Below are 18,951 nucleotides of genomic sequence, written 5' to 3' on the forward strand. Positions count from 1 at the left end.
TATACATTACCCCGTTCAGCTAATTCCATCCAGAAGTCGTGTACAAATTTACTTTTTTTTAAAAAAAAAGATACAATTACACCAGGGGCCACAGTCATGAGCTGGTGTGTTTCATGCTAGACTGGTTGTGCCGTTATGGAAGTACTTTTGTGCCATGAGAGTGAAAAGATGAATAGCGAGAACATGTATGGTGAGCATTAGACTACCTGAGTGTGGACAGTGATACAACCATAATGGTGGCCTTTCATAATGATCAATTAAATCCTTAATGCCGATCAATCAACTAACTAGAAGCTCCTGCTTACAATTTCATAGCTTTATATAGCTGAAGGACTATTTAATTACTTAGTTTTCATTCTACCACTAACTATTCTTAATATATTCCATAATATGATAAAAAATATCCAAGACAAATATCTACCCTCTGCAGAAAAAAATTAAGATACAAATGGCCCCCACAAAATATTACTTGCTGTTGAGTTATTTCAGTCAGCAACACTTTTGAAACCAACTAGAATCTATGCAGCACCTGCTCACAAAAGGAAACATTTTCATTCTTCTTTTTTAAATAAGCAAGATAAACCTTGGTACGGTACAGTAACGGAAAATTCGTCAGTTATGTGAGGGACACACGAAAAACAACAACAACAAAAAGAATGGAGCTTACTGTTAACACCTTAGACGACATTCATCTTATGCTACAAGGAAAGGTGATGTAGCCATGCTCTTCACGTAGGTCTGACAACACGGGTGTGGGCACCCTTAACGCTTTAGGAGAGAACGCCGGCCCACTAATCAATTCTGCTGAGTGCAGTTATGCCCAGCATCCGCCCAAGCTAAGCAATTCGGTTTTCGGATTACAAAGGAGCTTTTTTTGGTTTTGTTTTGTTTTTAAATGGAAACATGCACCCCATCAGGCTAACAATCAAATGCAACAGTGTCATTTCCTAACTTTCGCTAGCTTGTGAGGGGGTAAAAAACAAACAAAAAACACATACATTTTTGACTGAGTTCATTATCTATGCACCAGTCACTGTAACATTTAGGAACAGTTTTACTTGGAACAGCTTTACAGTGTGGGGGCACCAGTTTTCTCTCTACTCAAAAGGGGTCAGGAGGTCACAAGGGGCAGAGAAAGACGAGGTCGATTCAAAAGGGCCATTAGATACGAGTGGTACCAAACCAAGCAAAAACACCTGCAGCAGGAGAGGAGACTGACCCGTTCTCCTCCTGACCTACCCCAGGAGTGCTGGCGAATTAACTGAAGATCAAGGTCACCGTAACAAAAGATGGAGGGCCAGGGCAGCAGAACCTCACGACCCGGCGGGCCTCTCCCACTTCTTTGGGCCGTTTCCTGCTTATGTGTTCCTGATCCCTAGTGCCTGCTCCAGCTCCTGCCGTCTCTGCTGGACCTGGAATCAGAACCAACATGCACCTTTAAAACAGGGAACCCTACATGGATGGCAGAGATGTTGGATCTATCGCGGCTCACATGGGCAAACTTATGTAGCCAGGCGACAGTTTTTAGGTTTATTGGCCAATGATCATAATAGTTGCCAAATTAGGTCGTGATTAAATGTCAAAAACATGACCACAGTATTCTTGCGCTTCATTCATGTCAACAACAGCCACTGGTGGCGCACGCACGCACACACACACGGGTGGGCGGGGCTGTACCTTGGAGTAGAAGTAGCGGCACACGGCCTCTTGAGCCCACGGCTGGAAGTAGAACTCCGCCCTCCTCTCTTCTTCTGGGTTTCCGACCACATCCGTCATTGTCTGGTTTGGGACGGTAAAACGTCATGGTCACACATACAACGAGCCTATTATTTACCATTTAATCTTTGAGACAACATCGCCATTTTTTGTAAGAACTGAATATTTTAAATGTTTTTTTTGCATAAAGTGATCCATGTGGGCCACGATGCACTTCAACCTCCTTTAAACATCTGATCCTTTGTGGGAGTGTGGAAACAACAACCTTTGGCCATGAATTACTCAAGCACAAGTGCACCCCTCCCCCACTACTCCCATTAAAAGTCCAGTCAGCCAGGAACTGGCCCACCACCAAGAAACCGCCATGTCAAGAAAACAGCCGGGCACTGATGAAAACCTCGAGTGAAGGTTAACCTCCATACTCTTAAGGCAGAACATTAATATGTTGCTCACTCCTGATCAGAATCTTGGTGTGTGCCCTGCCGTGACTCCACGGCTCTGTGTGAACGACTACACGTTCTCTCAATCTGTAGTGCTGCTGAAACGCGACTACGAAGTTCCCAAGAACATCTATAGCCACAGTAGCTTCTTTCTTGAGCAGGTGCCAATTGTGCATGTGGTCCAGTAGCCAACGCCCCATCTGGGTCTTCGTCTGGAACTACACTGCTTACCTTAAAACCAAGACGTTTACCGCAAGGCGCTTGCTTCAGCTGACAACTTAAAACTAATCGGGCAAACACCTGTTTATGTCATTCAACACAAGACGGCTCTATAGCATCAAGCACAGTTCACCAGCAGTGCTGAGCCACCCGTCTGGCTGCACCACAGAGAACACGCCAAGGACACAGAGCAAGGTGTTGATGCAGGCCTCCGTCCTGCGGCGCGCTTACTTTGAGATCTCGGCACTGGGACTGCAGCCAGTCGTTGATGAAGCCCTGGGGGTCTCGGGCAAAGCTCAGCATGAACTCCCTCTGGGTCTTCAGCTGATTGATGGTCTCAATGGTCTCATGGATCTATAAGGATTAAATCGTAAATGTTAAGAGACATTGCACATGATTTATAGTACACAAACAATGAGGTTGTAGGGAGATGCGAGGTTGTAGGGAGAACAAGGCGCATTAGGACACGAAGCATAGAAATAAAACATGGACAACATGCTGAGCTTTCCATCATGGCAAACGCACTCAAGGTCCCCTCTGTTCAGAAGGAGAGGGGGCGGAGCGGGTGTCACCGTGAAGAAAAACAAGTCCTTGAATTCTCTACGCCAAGTGTGTGTTGAAGCATGACCCTGAATTTTAAAAAAAGGTGCTACAGAATAGTTGTATAAAAGTTCTCCAACTCAGAGTTGATTTGGTTACGGGGCCCAAAAAGACACCATCAACACGTCTCACTGTGCCGACGGGTCGAGCAGCGATATGAACACAGAGTGGTTCTGTCCTGACGGGGACGGCAGTGCGCACTACACCACCATCAGACCATGGCAGCCTGTCTGGTGTGAGACTCGAGGGTGAAACGCAGTATCAACGGATCAATGGAAGAATTTCCCAAGACACTCCCTCAACTGTACAGCTCCCATTGTGTTACTCCATATGCCGCCGGACAAGCTGAAAAGCCTTGTGAAGTGTGGGGGAGACGACGACGACAGGCCACTGTTTGATGTGTGTGTGGGGGGGGGGGGGGGGCAGGGTGTGAGACAACATCTTCAAGCAGTAAAGATAACAGCAGTAGCCTGCTCCCCTGGGCACTGGAAAAGAAACAAATGCGGCCCAGGCCGAGGGGGACAGCAGTTCCAGTGAGCAGCTCTGCGGTCACTGAGGGCACGCATGCTGACTGGAGTCTCGGCCGAGGCACTGAGAGTTATGGGTAATTTGTGCGCACTGACTAGGTCCTGTCTGAAACCCGAGACACGAGGAATGAAATAGCCAGTTGCTGCAGGTGGGGGGGGGGGTTGTACTTCTACTGTAGACAGGAAACACCCCAAACACTGCTGCATGCTTGTGTATTCCTGCGGTGTGAACTTACTCTGTGTATACGCAACACGGGAGAGGGGGGTGGAGGCCTACTGGTTAATGATCCACCAACCACGACGGCCTGTATGGGCACTGAAAATTGTGTTTAAGATCAGAACATCTTCACCCTTAGCCATCTTTGTGTATGTGGGAAGTGAAAAAAGGGGAAAGACCCAGTAAATAAATATTATTTACAACAAGCTACTCTTCACAGCAGTTTAAAAGGTTTAGACTCCAGGTTCACTCAAAGTCCACCAGCAGCACTAGGAGTCAAAGGTCACTCCAACACCTGGATCAGAACATTTCACAACAGGGAGTCTTAAACGTCCCTTTCCTCCCTGCACGTGCCGGCAGAGGACGCTTTTGCCGAAGAGTTGGCCACTTGGTCCGAGGGGGCGGGGCCCTACTATAGCCCAAGCTGATAGGCCTGTGATGCAATCAACTACAAGAGTAGTAATCATGCGGCCTTCATCAGGGAGACGATAAAGCTGTCCAGTGAGGAGATAACACATTTAAGCAGTCTTTAATGATTAGACAACAGGTTCACCTTTGACCAGTGAGTGTGCATAATCACACAAACATGTGGAAAAGATCTTATGTACCATAGGACAAGTGTCAATCCAGCTCTTACACACAGGCAGGGGACAGAACTGCTTTGACCGATAGACACTGTAATAGCCAGGTAAACTTTTCCTACCTTATTATCCAAACCGGCAATCTCCTGCTGACTGGCAGTGGACAACAGGAAGGAGTTCATCTGGGTCTTCAGGGTGTCATCTACCTCCACGTCGATGTCATAGCAAGCAGTCTTCTTCTGGTCGTTGGGGTCGACGCTGGGGTCGCACAGGACGATGGACAAGAGGGTTCAGTACACGTTTTAGATGCTAAACAGACCAGAGCAAAACGGTAGAAATCGGCCGCATTCCACCTTATGACATGGTTGATGATGATGGGCTCCGGGGGCATGAGCAGTGCGTGCAGTCGCTGTGGGATCTCTGAGAACTTCATCCTGTGGGTCTCGAAGATCTGCGGGAAGTTCGACGCGTTTAAAAACTCGACCTCTTTTACGTGGCGCCATGGGGTAAACGGTGGCGGAGGGAGCTAACCTGCTGGAGATACTTGTCACAGTTGATGAACTCGCGCTCGTGGGGGTCCTGCAGCTTGTGGGTCTTGACGTACTGCCACAGGGCCTGAATGATGACGGGCCTGGTCTGGGTGTGGATGCCCAGCATACGGGCCAGTCTGGGGTCCAGCTTGAACTGTGGGGGCTGCAGGACCAGAGGAGAGACCAGAGGAGAGGAGAGACCATCACACCTCATACATTGTACACCCCACAAGGAAGCTGACTGAGGCTCAGCAACAAGGCTTAACGAAAACCCAATTCCCTATTAACGGAACCTCTGAGGCCTGATGCAGTAATGAACAGCGATGTGATTTGGTGACACCTGGTGGTGGTGGGGGTGTGTGTGTGTTGGGCTGAACTTGACTCATAACTGCATTAGATCTACACAGAGATCCTGTTCCCAGAAGCCACCTGTATTGCAGGAGTACCTGATAGTCGAGCATCAGGAGGACGGTGCATCTCACGCCTACGTCTCCAGGCCTCTTCACCTGGAACCCGTCAGTCTCCTGCGTCGTGGGCGTCCTGTGCCACTGGCGACAGCGAGCCAGTCGTTACTTTGGCGGCTTTTGAAATGAGCATGTAGGCTGCAAGAGCTGCTAACGCGATACCTTACCTCCACCAAATGATTGTCGGGACCGTAAAGATCTTTATCCAGCTCGATCACCAAGGACTTGAAGAAAGAGGAGAACTTCCTCTTCTGCTTGGTGGCCTCGTATTTGGACACAGCACTCTGAAACGGAAGGTTTTACATGCAGGAATTAAATTTCCTCCACCCAAGACTCGATGACAAACAACCCGTGCAACTTGGGCTACATTTCTACTCTGCATTTTCCGTGACCACAATGTTCACATGACTTCCTTGAACATGTAACAGGTCAATATGCTTCCAGGACACCAGCCCTCCCACTGAACATCTAAAGACGAGACTTGTGCAGGACCAATAACGTTCAGCATGTCCAATACTTGAGGCTAGAGCTGGGCGATATGGCCCTCCAAAAAAATCTTCGATTAATTTTTTTTATCCGATTTTCGATTTTAATAGATTTATTTTCCTCTACTAAAAAACTACAGATGATAAAGGAATGGTAAAAAAAAAGTTTTAATTTATTTTTCACTTAAATTTCCCCTTTGGGGTTAAAGTGCAACCAGAAACAAGCAAAAAACAATTGTAAACAACTGAGAACATTCAGTAACTTTTAGAAGGCTTTCTCCAACATAGTTTAAGCATGGACACAATGCAACCTCAAACTTAAAATAAATAAATAAATAAAACACACCCTCAAAAAATAAATAGATAAATAATTTGGTGCCCTTTAATAAAATGCAAAACAAATACAATTTAACAATTCTTGCATGTTGCGTACTGACAGTCACGCTGTCTACATTCTGATTAAGAACAGGGCTCCCCTCACTTTAGCCTAAATTCCAGCACTTTTCAAACCTGAAACACAATGTAACATTAAAATTCGTCAGGTAAATGTTCCTTCCACTGTTTTTGAGGGGTGTTTCTTTATACTACCACAGTTTATACTACCATAGTTGCCAGGTTCGCGTTTTCACGCCAAATTGGGCTTGTTTGAAAATCCAGCCACGGGTAAAAATTCTGGGGTCACGGGGTGCGGTTTTTTGGGCTACTTTTGAATTGGGCTACCGCGGGAGTTACAAGTCAACACTAAGAATGGATCGCGATATAATACTTAATTTGTCTCCATTTTACACACTCGCGAGGTGTGCGGAGCCGCGCGCTATGGTCACTCGCGAAAGTATAATCCATTGAAGCGGGTTCGGTGACCGAGGCAGAAACTGCTTAATCCAAAATATCCCGCGGAGGGAAACTTTATTGACAGCGCAACTGAACAATAGAACTCTTCGCTCTCTCCCTCTATCGGTTTCAAACACACCTTACAGCGAGGACTTGTTTGGTCTACGAAACCGAACCAACTCCAGATCACGGAGCTAGTTGCTCTTTTCTTGGACACAAGTTCCGCCGTCATGTTTGTGTGTGTGTGTGTGTGTTGAGGGTGGATGGGTGGGAGGGGCTAAGCTCACTGAACTACGGGAGCCCACAGTGCAGCGTCAGTGGTGAAAATTAAATCTCAGAAAATCGATTTTCTTAAAAACACATCGTCCTTAACTGTAAATTCGAATTAATAGATAATATCGATTAATCGCCCAGCTCTACTTGAGGCACGTTTCATAGCCAAGAGGGGTTTTACAAACTGTGTGGTCACCTATATAAATTACCCATGTATTCATATCCATGACAGTAGCAGCTAGGATCTGCTGCCATCTTCACCATGTCCTTTCTCACACACTTCAGCTACACACATCACTACTCCAACTACCACCTACGCCTTTCCTCTCACCTCACACCGTATCCAACCTGACACTGACTAGTTTTGCTTTTTTAAACGGCTGGTGGGCCCCACTTGCTTCTCCCGTCTACGTGTAAGTAGCGTTTAAAGAAACCCCCAATTCTAGTCCACCATTTAATGAGTTACATACTGGGGGGTGGCTGATGAGGCGTAGGTCCCAGTTTCACAGCAGGACTGTCAGTTATTTAATGACGTTACAGCTGGAGACTGGAACTGTTGCAGCGATTAAGGATGAGGACGTGTGCAGGTGTAGGTAGCATCACATCGCCCACACCTGCTCGCGCTGCAGCTGACCTGCTTCTCTGGCTGGAGGGTGACGTAGCACCTCAGAACCGGCCGCACCATCTACTAATATGGACGTCACAGCCCACACACCCAGCGTTGTGACCCACTGAACACAAACCACCAGACACGCAGAGAAACTCTTCAGCTTGAAAGCAAACCCGTAACCGCCATCACTGGCACTCGAGCTTACGTCCTCAAGCAGACGGCCTTCCACCCGGAGCTCCCACGACGCAACGGTGCCCTCGCCGTCCTCCGCGTCTGGCTTGGCGGGGTTGAACGTGTTGGAGATGAAAATGCGCAGCTTCCTCTTTTGCTGCGTGAAAAGTTACACAAGCGTCAACATTTGTCCTCCTGCACCGTTTTCACCGAGGCATCTACCTCAAACCAGAGATGTTTTACTGGAACCAGTGCTGAAGGAGCCTAGGAACCCCCACACACACTCTCATTGTGAGGGAGTCCATCAGTCTAATCCTGCTCTCCGATTTCCTCTTACTTGTCAGGCGTATAATCAGCCTTGACACATCACAATACATTTGTACATCACAATACATTTGACTACACTGATAAATGCCTCACACTGCACACGTGTGCGAAGGCCAACCCAACGTGACTGAAGATGGACTAGAGTTATGTCCCCCTCACCCCCACCAAGAATGATTTATTGCAGTTCATCAGAATAACCACAGAACATTTATCAGGAGCATCACAGATGTGTCAGGGTACTCAACCACCCCTCCCCCAAAACAAAAGGATATTGATGGTGCCGATGGAGCCTTGTGAACCATCATGAAGGCCAAACGTTATAACGGTCAAACAATACACTGGAAAGCCTTAATGAGCAGGAAGATTTCACAAGAAGCAGATGCACTGGTGCACGCTAAAGAACCCTAGAACACAACCCACTGGTGCACGCTAAAGAACCCTAGAACACAACCCACTGGTGCACGCTAAAGAACCCTAGAACACAACCCACTGGTGCACGCTAAAGAACCCTAGAACACAACCCACTGGTGCACGCTAAAGAACCCTAAAACACAACCCACTGGTGCACGCTAAAGAACCCTAAAACACAACCCACTGGTGCACGCTAAAGAACCCTAGAACATAACCCACTGGTGCACGCTAAAGAACCCTAGAACATAACCCACGGCCTTATCACTGGTCCTACTCTTCTTGAGATCTCCGTCAAGCAATGGAACGTTGGATCAAAACAAAAACATATATTTACCTTGATGGGTCTCTTTAATGCCTCTTGGATGTCCAGCCTCTTGCGCATAATGGTCTGATCCAGCTTCCGCTCGAAGGCCAGCAGATCCATGTAAGCCTGAGACTCCGGGACGAGCTCCCGGATCTGTAAGAGAGGGGCGCGGCAGCAGGAAAGATTCAACCACCAGGTTCTAGGTTGCAGGGTCAGGAAAACAGTCTCAGACCGGGAATAACTAGAATGGGCCGTTCCATAAAGGCCATAAATGTACTATTCCATAAAGGCTCTGCATAAAGGATATTTTGGAAAATATATGTATAATATATTTTACATATATGTGTATTATATATGTTACTTTTGAGACTTACTCTCTGAGGTAGGATTTTATCTGCCATCTTTTTCTTCTTGGCACTACAAGGGGATGGAATGGTGAATAATTTTTTTTTGCATCCACTTAAAATATCATTTTAAACAGTGATCAGACATCCTGCAGTTAAAAAATTGACTAGATATAAGATACAGGAAAAAAAGAATGAAATCTCAAGGACACATTTATTCAACAAGCGTTTCTAGATGCTTACTGTTGGGTACGGTTCTGCTGTTGGACCTGCTGAATCTGGGTGGGAGCAGGCCTCTTGCGGGACGGATCCATGACTGGCATGCCAGGGCGAGAGACGGGGCTGGTCCCGTAGCCCGGGGGACCCATGGACGGGCCCTGAGGGGTCATCCGATTGGCTGGCGGCATACCCGGCCTCTGCAAGCGGGAGAAAGGTACTGTCGGTCAGATTGCTGTGGGCCAGCATTCCTTCATCGTGTGCACTGTTATTATGAATTAACCTTGGGGCAGCTTCAATTTTCTTAAGCCATGCAGAAAATCTGTCATTTTGAAGTGCAGAGAACCACAGAGTCATTTTAATTTGCACATCACATCAGGCAGAAGAAACTCATTCCTGGATGTACTGCAAGAACTCTATTTAAATATGAAGCATGGCTGCGTATTTAAATCAAGCTGCTCTCTTAATATACAGTTCATTCAGAAACAACTTCAAAGCATCACAAAACCCAAAAATACCAAATTCAAGCATCTAAGGAGGGGAAATGAAACTCAAGAAATGGAGACTGGTGAACTTCAACAATGTACAATCAGACATTTTTCTGCATGGAAAATATTTAGCCTACTGAAATTAAAGCTGTAGGGAGTAATAGATCTTTCCTCCCGGTATGAAGTAAGATATGCAGAAATCAATCGACTATATACAAGAAGGCTGTTACATGCACATTTGTTTTTTAGTCAGCAAATGGTCCAGACCAACAAGAGAGAACCATAATGTAGCTAATCTCCATTCAGGAGACACGGTTCCTGAAACAACTCAGCAGGACTCGTGTCTGCCGGAATGGAGGCTAGGAGATGATTGGGGGGAAACCTGACTAGAAGGTTAAGTACCTAGTTCAGCCATTGCCCTACAGAGGAAAATAGCACTTGGGTCCAGGTGCAATTCAAGACAAGTTCAGACAATTTGATCAGCAAGCAAATCCTCAGGTGAAGGGTCTTTCAGAGGTGAACATGTGCTGACCCCACACAGGTTGCAGCACAAAAACATCCTGACTGTTCTGTTCCACTTTTTGAACTTGTCAATGATTTATAAAGAAATGTAGGCTAATGACTTTCAGCGCACATCTAAAGATGAACACACAGACCTTCCTTTCTTAAATCAGCCACATTAACAAGTTGAATGCAAACAGTATATGCGAGAAGGCTGGACAAATGAAAGTGTAGAACATCACATTTTTTGAGCTTCCTCCTTAAAACACCACAAATGGTGCCCATACTAATAAACAATTATTTACATACTCACCAAGCCATGCGCCAGGAAATCGAACAAGCGACTCCGTGTCTCAGACTGCATGTGTGCGGCCGTCTGACGAGGACACGCCAGTGCACAGCGCTTAAGAAGCCGAGCGAGCCGGCACCCGCCCGCCTGTCTGCCTCTCGCTCACGCCACCACCGGAGCTCCCGGTCTAGCGTCCAGCCACACACACACAAAACCCTCTGACGACAGCCAAGCAAGTCGTGTGCACGCCGAACCCTCGAGCAGCCGCCGGTGAGCCTCACTCACAGGTGCACCGCCAACCTGTGCGGGCGCTGGTCTGACGTGCGGATTTGTGCCCAAGCGCCCTACAATGGCTCCATTTTGTGCAGCGCACCAAGGGCTAAATCTTTTCCACACTTTTGTTGCTGCTTGCGGTTAAATTTCTAATTTTCTTTTCACTGAATTTCTATTTGTCTGAAGTTTGTCAAGAACGAAAGAAAAAAAAAACCACCACACACTGGACTGCAAACCTCTTTTCATAGCATCTGCCTTCGACCTTGGGACTCTGGCTGAACAATTGCATGTTCTAATTGAGCGCGGAGCTGTGCTGAACACACCGCCACACAAGTACGTTCTGGGAGCAGTCAAGGCCAGGAGAAGAAAGCGCAGAATATTCATTTAAAGGAAAACATGTCCCTGACAGCTGAGAAGCTATGGAAGGCATGGTAGAGAAACGGTGACTAATATCCCTTCATACAACACTCCCAACAGAAAGCTACACCGAGTAATTACACGATCCAATCGTTCAGCTTACATATTCGTACAGATTCTTCCACACTGCTACTTGCTTTTCATAAACAGTGACGGCAGGAAAACGAGAGTGTGTGTTGCTAAAATCAGGCCATTTCTAAACGCAACAGCACCTGCACGTTCTGTTCGGATGCTTTTATGGCGGCATCGATGCGCAAACATCATATATTACAGAGGACTTGATGTCTTTTTCGTTCTAGATGTTACTACTGACTGAAAAATATGCAAGTCGCCCTAGATGAGTGTCAGCCAGTTGCGCGCGACACACACACAGCTGCCGACGAGTGAAATTCATATTTCTGCACGGCAAAGTATAGATATGAAACAGTGTATTGTACACGAGTGTGATGAAACTGCCGGTGGTTAATTCACCACCTTCTATCTGGACACGAGATAACCGACCCGGTGAACTGAGCAGCGCGCGCATCGCTGAAGCGACAGGTAGTCATGGTTACTCGTCTCAGGTCACGCCTTACGGTTGCTAAGCTAACTAGACACGTTACTTAATAGGAGACGATATGCAAATAAAATAAAAATAGAGATACATTTCTGAAACTTTGGTAGGGAAGGGGGTGGGTTCCGTAAAAAATATATGGTTAACTAGACGATGTTTATTTGGCTCATTAAATCAGTTAACCAAGCTAAGTTACGCTAGCTAGCTGGGCCGTTAAAGTTTATAACCCGTCTAGATAGCTGACGGGAGCTAACAGGCTAACGCGGCTAACAGGCTAACGGGCGTCGAGCGGCTGCCCAGTCTGTAACTACCGGATACACGTAAACGTGCTAAAGAGTCAAAAACGTACCAATAATTAAACGTAAACCAGAACTAAAGTGACAAACAGTGCAGCGCTGGTGCGATGTGGCAGTGTGCGGTGTTCAGCTCCGCGGGGGCTGCAGGCCGCGACAACACCAGCCCGGTGTGGGGGAGCCAGGCTGGGGTTAGCGAGACGCTGCAGCAGCGGAGCAGCTCGCCCGGCGCCTTACACGGTCGGAGCGGGTTTGTGTTCAAGAAACGGGCCGGTTCGTCATGTGAACTCGGTACGCGCAGTAGCACAAGCAGCTAACGTGGGCTAACCAACAACCCGGCTGGCCAGCAGCAGCACACGGACGGCTGGGTTCTTCATTCTGCGCGTCACGCTTCACTCCACACGAGCGAGCCGCGGTTGTGTTTCAGGGAACACGGCGCCGAACCAAGAGGCGCCATAACGGCCCGCTGGCGAACACGGTGGCCAACTAGCGCGCTGGAGTCCCGTTACGACCCGCCTATCCTTTGTTCTCGGTCTTACCGGGTATCCAGGCCCTGGCATCGGGGAGCGGTACATGTGGTTCTGAGCGCCCGATGGTCCCATCCTTCCTGAAGGCGTTCCTGGTCCCATACCTGGCCCCCCACCCGGGACCGGTGGTCCTGGTCCCATACCACCTCCGCCACCGCCGCCGCCTCCGCCTGCACCCCCAGGTGCCGCTTGCTGAAAACCTCCACGCGCCGCCATCTTCTCCCGTATCACGAACCACCGGCGACGGAATCCACCTATAGCGTGGCGGCCTGTGTCACGTGACTGGATGTCCACGGTCTCCAGTGTAACGTGGTACAGAATAAATAGGTTGTCCGTGTATACATGATTTTAGTAGTTTTCATAACCAGTTTTAACTACAGGGAAGAAAATACTTCCAGATATCATTTGACTGAATTCGTAATCTCCGTAAAAGATGAGGGAGTTAAATGCTAGCAGGCTGTTTCAACAAATCTCCATTCCAACCTAAAATGCTTCGCTTTTACAATAGCATATCAAACAGCATTTGGTTAAAAGTGGGTAATTGACAAATAATGTGCTATGTTCATGTCGAAAATAACCACAAGAGGTCACCGTTGCCTACACCCCAATAGCTTTTACGCTTTGACCGCTTAACCTAAAATCCAGAACAATCCTCACAACAGAGGAAGCTGTATTGCTCTGTTAGTCAATAATTATTACACAGTAATAAAACCAGCTTTAGTGGGGTACAACTCTTCGTTCATAATAAATTTATATAAACGATTTCTTGAATGTTTATCTATAACTAGCATTCCACTTTATATTGTATATGTCAGAATATAGAAATATTTCACAATATATTAAGGACATATTTGAATCTATACCTTAATATCTTTATTATTTAATAATACAAAGAAACTGAAAAAGACAGTATTAGTGACACTTTCGGGTAAATAGGAGCTAGTGACGGTAATGACAGTAATCACTGCTGTACGTACAGAAAAAAGGATTCACTTTCTGAACATGTATTTGAGCGCTGGCTGTGATGATCCCAGTCCCATCGATCACTAAAGTAATGAAGACCTGGGCTCTGTTCGAAATAGACTACTACATACTGGATATTGCATACTGGACTCAGTATATACTGTATACTGCATACTGGTCCTCGTAGTAAATGCAGTACAGTTTCCAGTATGCAACAAAAGCAAAGCATAGTACGGGGTCACGTGAACGTAGCGTTGCATGATGGGATGCAGTACACCACGAAGATAGCTCTGTTCGCGTACTGGAATATTTTGTGGAAGTAGTAGGTCATCCGGGTATGTTTTCCGTACTGGAAATTTTCATTTTGGTCACATACAGCATACTGATTTGGGGCTCGATCAGTACGCCAGTAGTATGTAGTAGGCTATTTCGAACACAGCCATAGAGATTGACCATAGCACATGCTTAATGGGAGAGAGAACGTGTGGAGGATGCTGCTCTACTATTGGACGGATTCATTCAAGTAATAGCGACGAAGGATGGCCGTGCAGTGAAAGGGCCGCCCTAATAATGGTTAAGCCTATGAACAAACAGGAGAAAAAGAGAAAATGATCTGGTTGGTTTATCAGAAAGAGTTATTACTATTAATGTTTACATATTGGATAACTGTCCTTCAACGGATGTTACATCAGTGTTGGTTACTGGCAAATATCAAGTGTGTTTACAGACCTGGTATCATTTTTCGTTCATCATGAACCACAAATTCCAGCATTTGAGACTGTGATTGTTACTGGACATCGCTGACCCTCCAAGAACGTTTTTCCTCAGGTCGTGTCTGTGTTCAAGTTTGGCCTTGGAATTTACCAAGCACGAGAAAAGAGACCACACCATCCCAAACACGCACGCGCGTGCCCTTTGTCCACGTGCTTACAGTGGCTCGTGGAGCCTTGCTGTTAAGAGCTGATGGTGAGGGCCAAGGTAGCTCAAGGCAGGGGAGCCAGCCAGCTATTATGACCAAGATACGTGTCACGCTCACTCTTATGATTAGACTTTTATGATAGCATTAACCTTCTTACTCATTAGCAGGGAATCCATTCTGAAATAATTTCAATCTTGCATTGTGCACTTAAGTAAGGATAGCTAAGAACAAATAAGACAAGATAGCTGTCACTTAACAGAAACTATAAGAAACGAGCCATGACTTCTATTAGCTGCCTTTATATTCACAGGGTTGCCAACTATTCAAGATCGCTTGGAGTGAGATTTGAACCTGGAGGGGGTGGCGAGTGTAAATAGATATGGATCAGAGGTAAATAAACTAGATTTTTTTTTCGGCGTGAGATATCGGAAGTGTGGCGTGTTTTAGCGTGTCAAATGCGTGTGTCTCACGCTCAATGCGTGAGAGTTGGCAACCCTGTATTTATGTTGTGTTAAGAACCATGGATTTGTTCATACATACTATTTTAATTTCACGTAAAGTTAAATAAATTGGGCTACTGCAATCTGCAGAAAACTTAAAATACTCCTTTGCTTCTGGTGCCTATCCATCCAGGGATAAGTTCATTTAAAGTAGTTCTTTCACTTGTTAGTAAAGAACAATACCTTTTTATTTTATTTGTGAATGACATTTCTGGACCGCTAACATTTAGTTGTCCTTGATGTTCTGAATGCTGTCCGTTGTATAGCCATGGGTGATGTAATGTGGCAGTCATGTTTACAACAGCCCCCAACATTGGATTTTTCCATAGACCTTGGAGTTCACCTGCTCCCAAATCTTCATAAAGTTGCACCTGTCCCCCGTGTGTCACCTATAAAAATAGCCACCGAAATCCTTCGCGTCTGGTCTTGCCTGAAAAGAAAACAGGAAGAAGGTAGACAGAATGGAGCTAGAACCCAGCCTGGTTCAGACGAGCCTCCAGCACCTTCTTTCTGCCCTCTTGTCCAGTGTTCTTTCTGGTCTTTTTGCTTCGAGAACCTACATACACTCTGCGTATACAATTTCAGCACACGATTTGAGCGGCCTTATATAACTAGCTGAATAGTCAAGTGGTTCAACCATAGCAGATACACAGCCTATAGTTATTACCTATTACCTCATGTAGAGCACAAGAGACACACAGGTACATCTGTGCTATCACAACAATAAGAACAACGAAGGAACATTTTTTTCTTTTGTTTCATTACTCTGGGTGTTCATTCACAGGGTGTCAGCTTTAATGGACAGGAAACAAAGGCACAAGGCACTCAAAGTTGTGTATCAGGGACTTAAAGCATCCCTTCCTCGTCTTCCTCTCAATGACGTTTTTGTATAGCACTCCTGCCTGTGCCTCTAAATTCTTCATTGCCCTTAAGGTATTAAAGGTCACCATAATGCCAAACATGTTGTGCACATTATTTTCCATTAATTATTATTTTTTAATGTTTCAAATTGTTGCTTACAGATCCTGACAGACTATCTACGAGGATTCAGGATGCATGCAGCAAAACGAATGGAATAAATGTGAATATTTAGAATATTACACAATGAGCTCAACTTGCTTAAAGCCAATATAATACAGCTTATAGTAAACGTAGTATATGACATCAGCACTGAGGATGACATTTCTGGGCAATATCAAAACCTTCAAAGTGAGTTTACTGTCTCTCGGGTAGTTCATTATAAGTAAATGGGACTGTGACGGAGGTTAAGTCATGTTTGTATAGATATTAGTGAAAAGACTTTGTCAAGATCAAGGTTCAGGCTATAAAATACAAAGTGGGTTTTAAAGCCAGATATAGTGTGTATCGTCAAATGTGGTGGTGCTGAAGCTATCTGGCTCCTTTAAAATTGGAAAAGGACAATCTTTAGTATTTTGTAAAATCATGACTATTTTAGAGTCTCTGCAAATTGAAAATTTGCATTTTGTTAATGGGATAAAAATGTGGAGACTGCAAAGTTGGGCAGAACCTTTTTAATGCCTACAGTGTTGACAGGGGTTTTCACCCCTGGGTTCGGTAGGCCCTGTTATACCACGATGACCTGTGAGAAAAATCCTTTGATTAAAGTACAAAAGAGACAAAATGAAACACCAATCCTCATTTTTCAAACAATTCTTGACTTCATTTGTTGCCTCATCACCACACCCAGTGCTTCTTGCGTAAAATCATTGGTGTGAACAGGCTAAATGTATGCAAATGAAATCTCTTTGACTGGATCTTCCAAAAAAAAAAAAAAAACGTCTCTGCAGAAAAGTATTAATCCTCTCAATGAGTGGATTGCCATGTTGTGCCCTAAGGAATGCCCTGTAAGCCTTATCGATGACAAACTTCAGAAAGTGCTAATTGCCATTTGTTGAGCTGATACTCATGGGAAATGAAGAATAGATCAAACTGATCTATGAACAAGAAAGGGTGATGACCCTGAATAGGATAATAAGGTAGAAAAATCAATTACATTTGTCTTTTTCTGTGAAGGATTGTGAAAAATGGGCACTAAATATTCCTAAAAAGGTTCTTGCTACTTGGGTAACAACATGGGTAAACAAAAATGAAAACCTTTTCATTATCAGTATTTTATAAAATTGCAGCTACAATACAGTAATTATGCCAAAAATATATAAAAAAGAGAAGTTATGACACAGTGGTGTCTTACCTCCACAGCCATTATGATGTAGGCCCTTGAAGTTTCTTAAATATGTTAAGCCAAGTGTCAAAAGACCTACAGATTTGAATTTCCACTGCATTTCATCATGGCCAACAGACTCTACATCTTGTGGAGATTACAAAGAACCAATAATTTCTCTCAGCACCTGGCAATACCATCATGTCACCCAAAATTAAGACACTGTCCAGGTTAGTAAGCCCCACAAAATCAGGTGACTGGTATGATCAAAAAGGCCGTCTGGCTCAAAGTGCTCACACATCAAGGCAGGAACACTGTGACGGAGGTAATTAATGTCACACGCACATCATGACACGGCATCTGTTGCGCTGCAGAACGTTTGTGCGGAGTGCAGAGGCTCTCAAAGGCAGCACTGTTCCCTGAGAGTGAGCCAATCAGACGCAGTGTAAGCCCCGGAGGGGGGGGGGGGGGGGGGGGGGTGTACGTTGCATCCCTCGGTTACCCTCCAGCGGCAGTGCTCGGCTCAGCGTGTGTCCACGAGAAATGCCAGCCGGAAATAACAAACCCATCACTCATCCCAAACACCACTATTTTACATGATTAACCCATGTCCGCTGGCATGGCATGGCTGGCATGACTGCAAATCACTGGCTGACTCCAGATAATGCGATTACGCCCTGCTAGGGGACTGACACTTTTTCATCCTCTGGCCTTCAAATGTCAAGATTGCAATTTCAATTTAGTGGCTTCAAGCATACATACAGTCAGCGCCAGTTGCTTGATACCATCTTGATGGGTCCTTCCAGTTTCCCATCCATCCTGACGACATTTTATAGGCCAATGCCACTAGCCTGTTTAGTGGCTTCAAACCTAAGACTCAATTGCACATTATAGCAACCTGCTGCCAGTGTCTTGGTGGCATGCCACATGTAGCAACTTGCTGCCTCTGTATTGGTGGCCGACTGTATAACTTCTCCACGTGTTCCACCCCCGTTTCTGTCACACAGACATGCATGCTTGCAAAGTTTCCCCCTCTCCCAGTATAAAGAAACCCATCTGACAAGTACGAACAGCAATTGTCTAAAATTATCAATGATATTTATTATACCTTCATAGATAAATAGAACAGCCTATTATCTGGAAAGATGGCAACCGGACTATCAGGCAATATGTATACTTTTCATAGTAGAAAAACAAAAAATGTCAGATTAATAGAGTAATAATGATTGTGATTATAATGATGATAGTTCTCCCAGCAGGAATATTATTCTGACTTTCTTTTACATCACCGTTTACATATTGGTGGTCTTGTGCTTTGATATGACAGTTGCAACAGTAACACTTATGGAAAATAATCATTTCACATAATTCAGACGGAGAGGATAAGTAAGTGATAGGCTGATATCACACACACAGATAATTCAGGTGATCATACACGGAGTAAAATAATTAGCAGAGGAATAATGTGCACACGCACGTGCTCACACACACACACACACACACACACACACACACACACACACACACACACACACACACACACACAGAGGGAAGGAGATAGCTCAGATACTGCATCCAGGTGATAAAATCATACATCAGTCACACACATACATTGCACACACACATTCACACACTCTGTAGGGTTAAGGCACCCAATCTCTCTCTCTCTCTTTCTCTCTCTCTCTCTCTCTCTCTCTCACACACACACACACACACACACACACTCTCTCTCTCAAGGTTAGAGGGGACCACATTTCCTCCGATACCTGTATATAATTGA

The 18,951-nt window shown here is 45.4% G+C and overlaps 1 protein-coding gene across 1 annotated transcript; it reads right to left on the reverse strand.

Moving 5' to 3' along the window:
* Nucleotides 1-64: 64 nt before the first annotated feature.
* smarcd1 (SWI/SNF related BAF chromatin remodeling complex subunit D1) lies at nt 65-12,838 on the reverse strand. The gene is made up of 13 exons (XM_077008602.1): nt 12,620-12,838; nt 9,294-9,466; nt 9,081-9,123; nt 8,737-8,859; nt 7,699-7,821; nt 5,462-5,578; nt 5,277-5,378; nt 4,832-4,993; nt 4,654-4,751; nt 4,423-4,558; nt 2,607-2,729; nt 1,678-1,779; nt 65-1,412 (listed from the first exon to the last, which is right to left on the reverse strand). Exons 1-13 carry the CDS (start codon nt 12,821-12,823, stop codon nt 1,359-1,361), a joined length of 1,560 nt encoding a protein of 519 aa, XP_076864717.1. The 5' UTR covers nt 12,824-12,838; the 3' UTR covers nt 65-1,358.
* Nucleotides 12,839-18,951: the final 6,113 nt, after the last annotated feature.

Source organism: Brachyhypopomus gauderio, chromosome 1 (genome assembly GCF_052324685.1).
Source record: "Brachyhypopomus gauderio isolate BG-103 chromosome 1, BGAUD_0.2, whole genome shotgun sequence".
In the NCBI taxonomy this organism is placed as follows: Eukaryota; Metazoa; Chordata; class Actinopteri; order Gymnotiformes; family Hypopomidae; genus Brachyhypopomus; species Brachyhypopomus gauderio.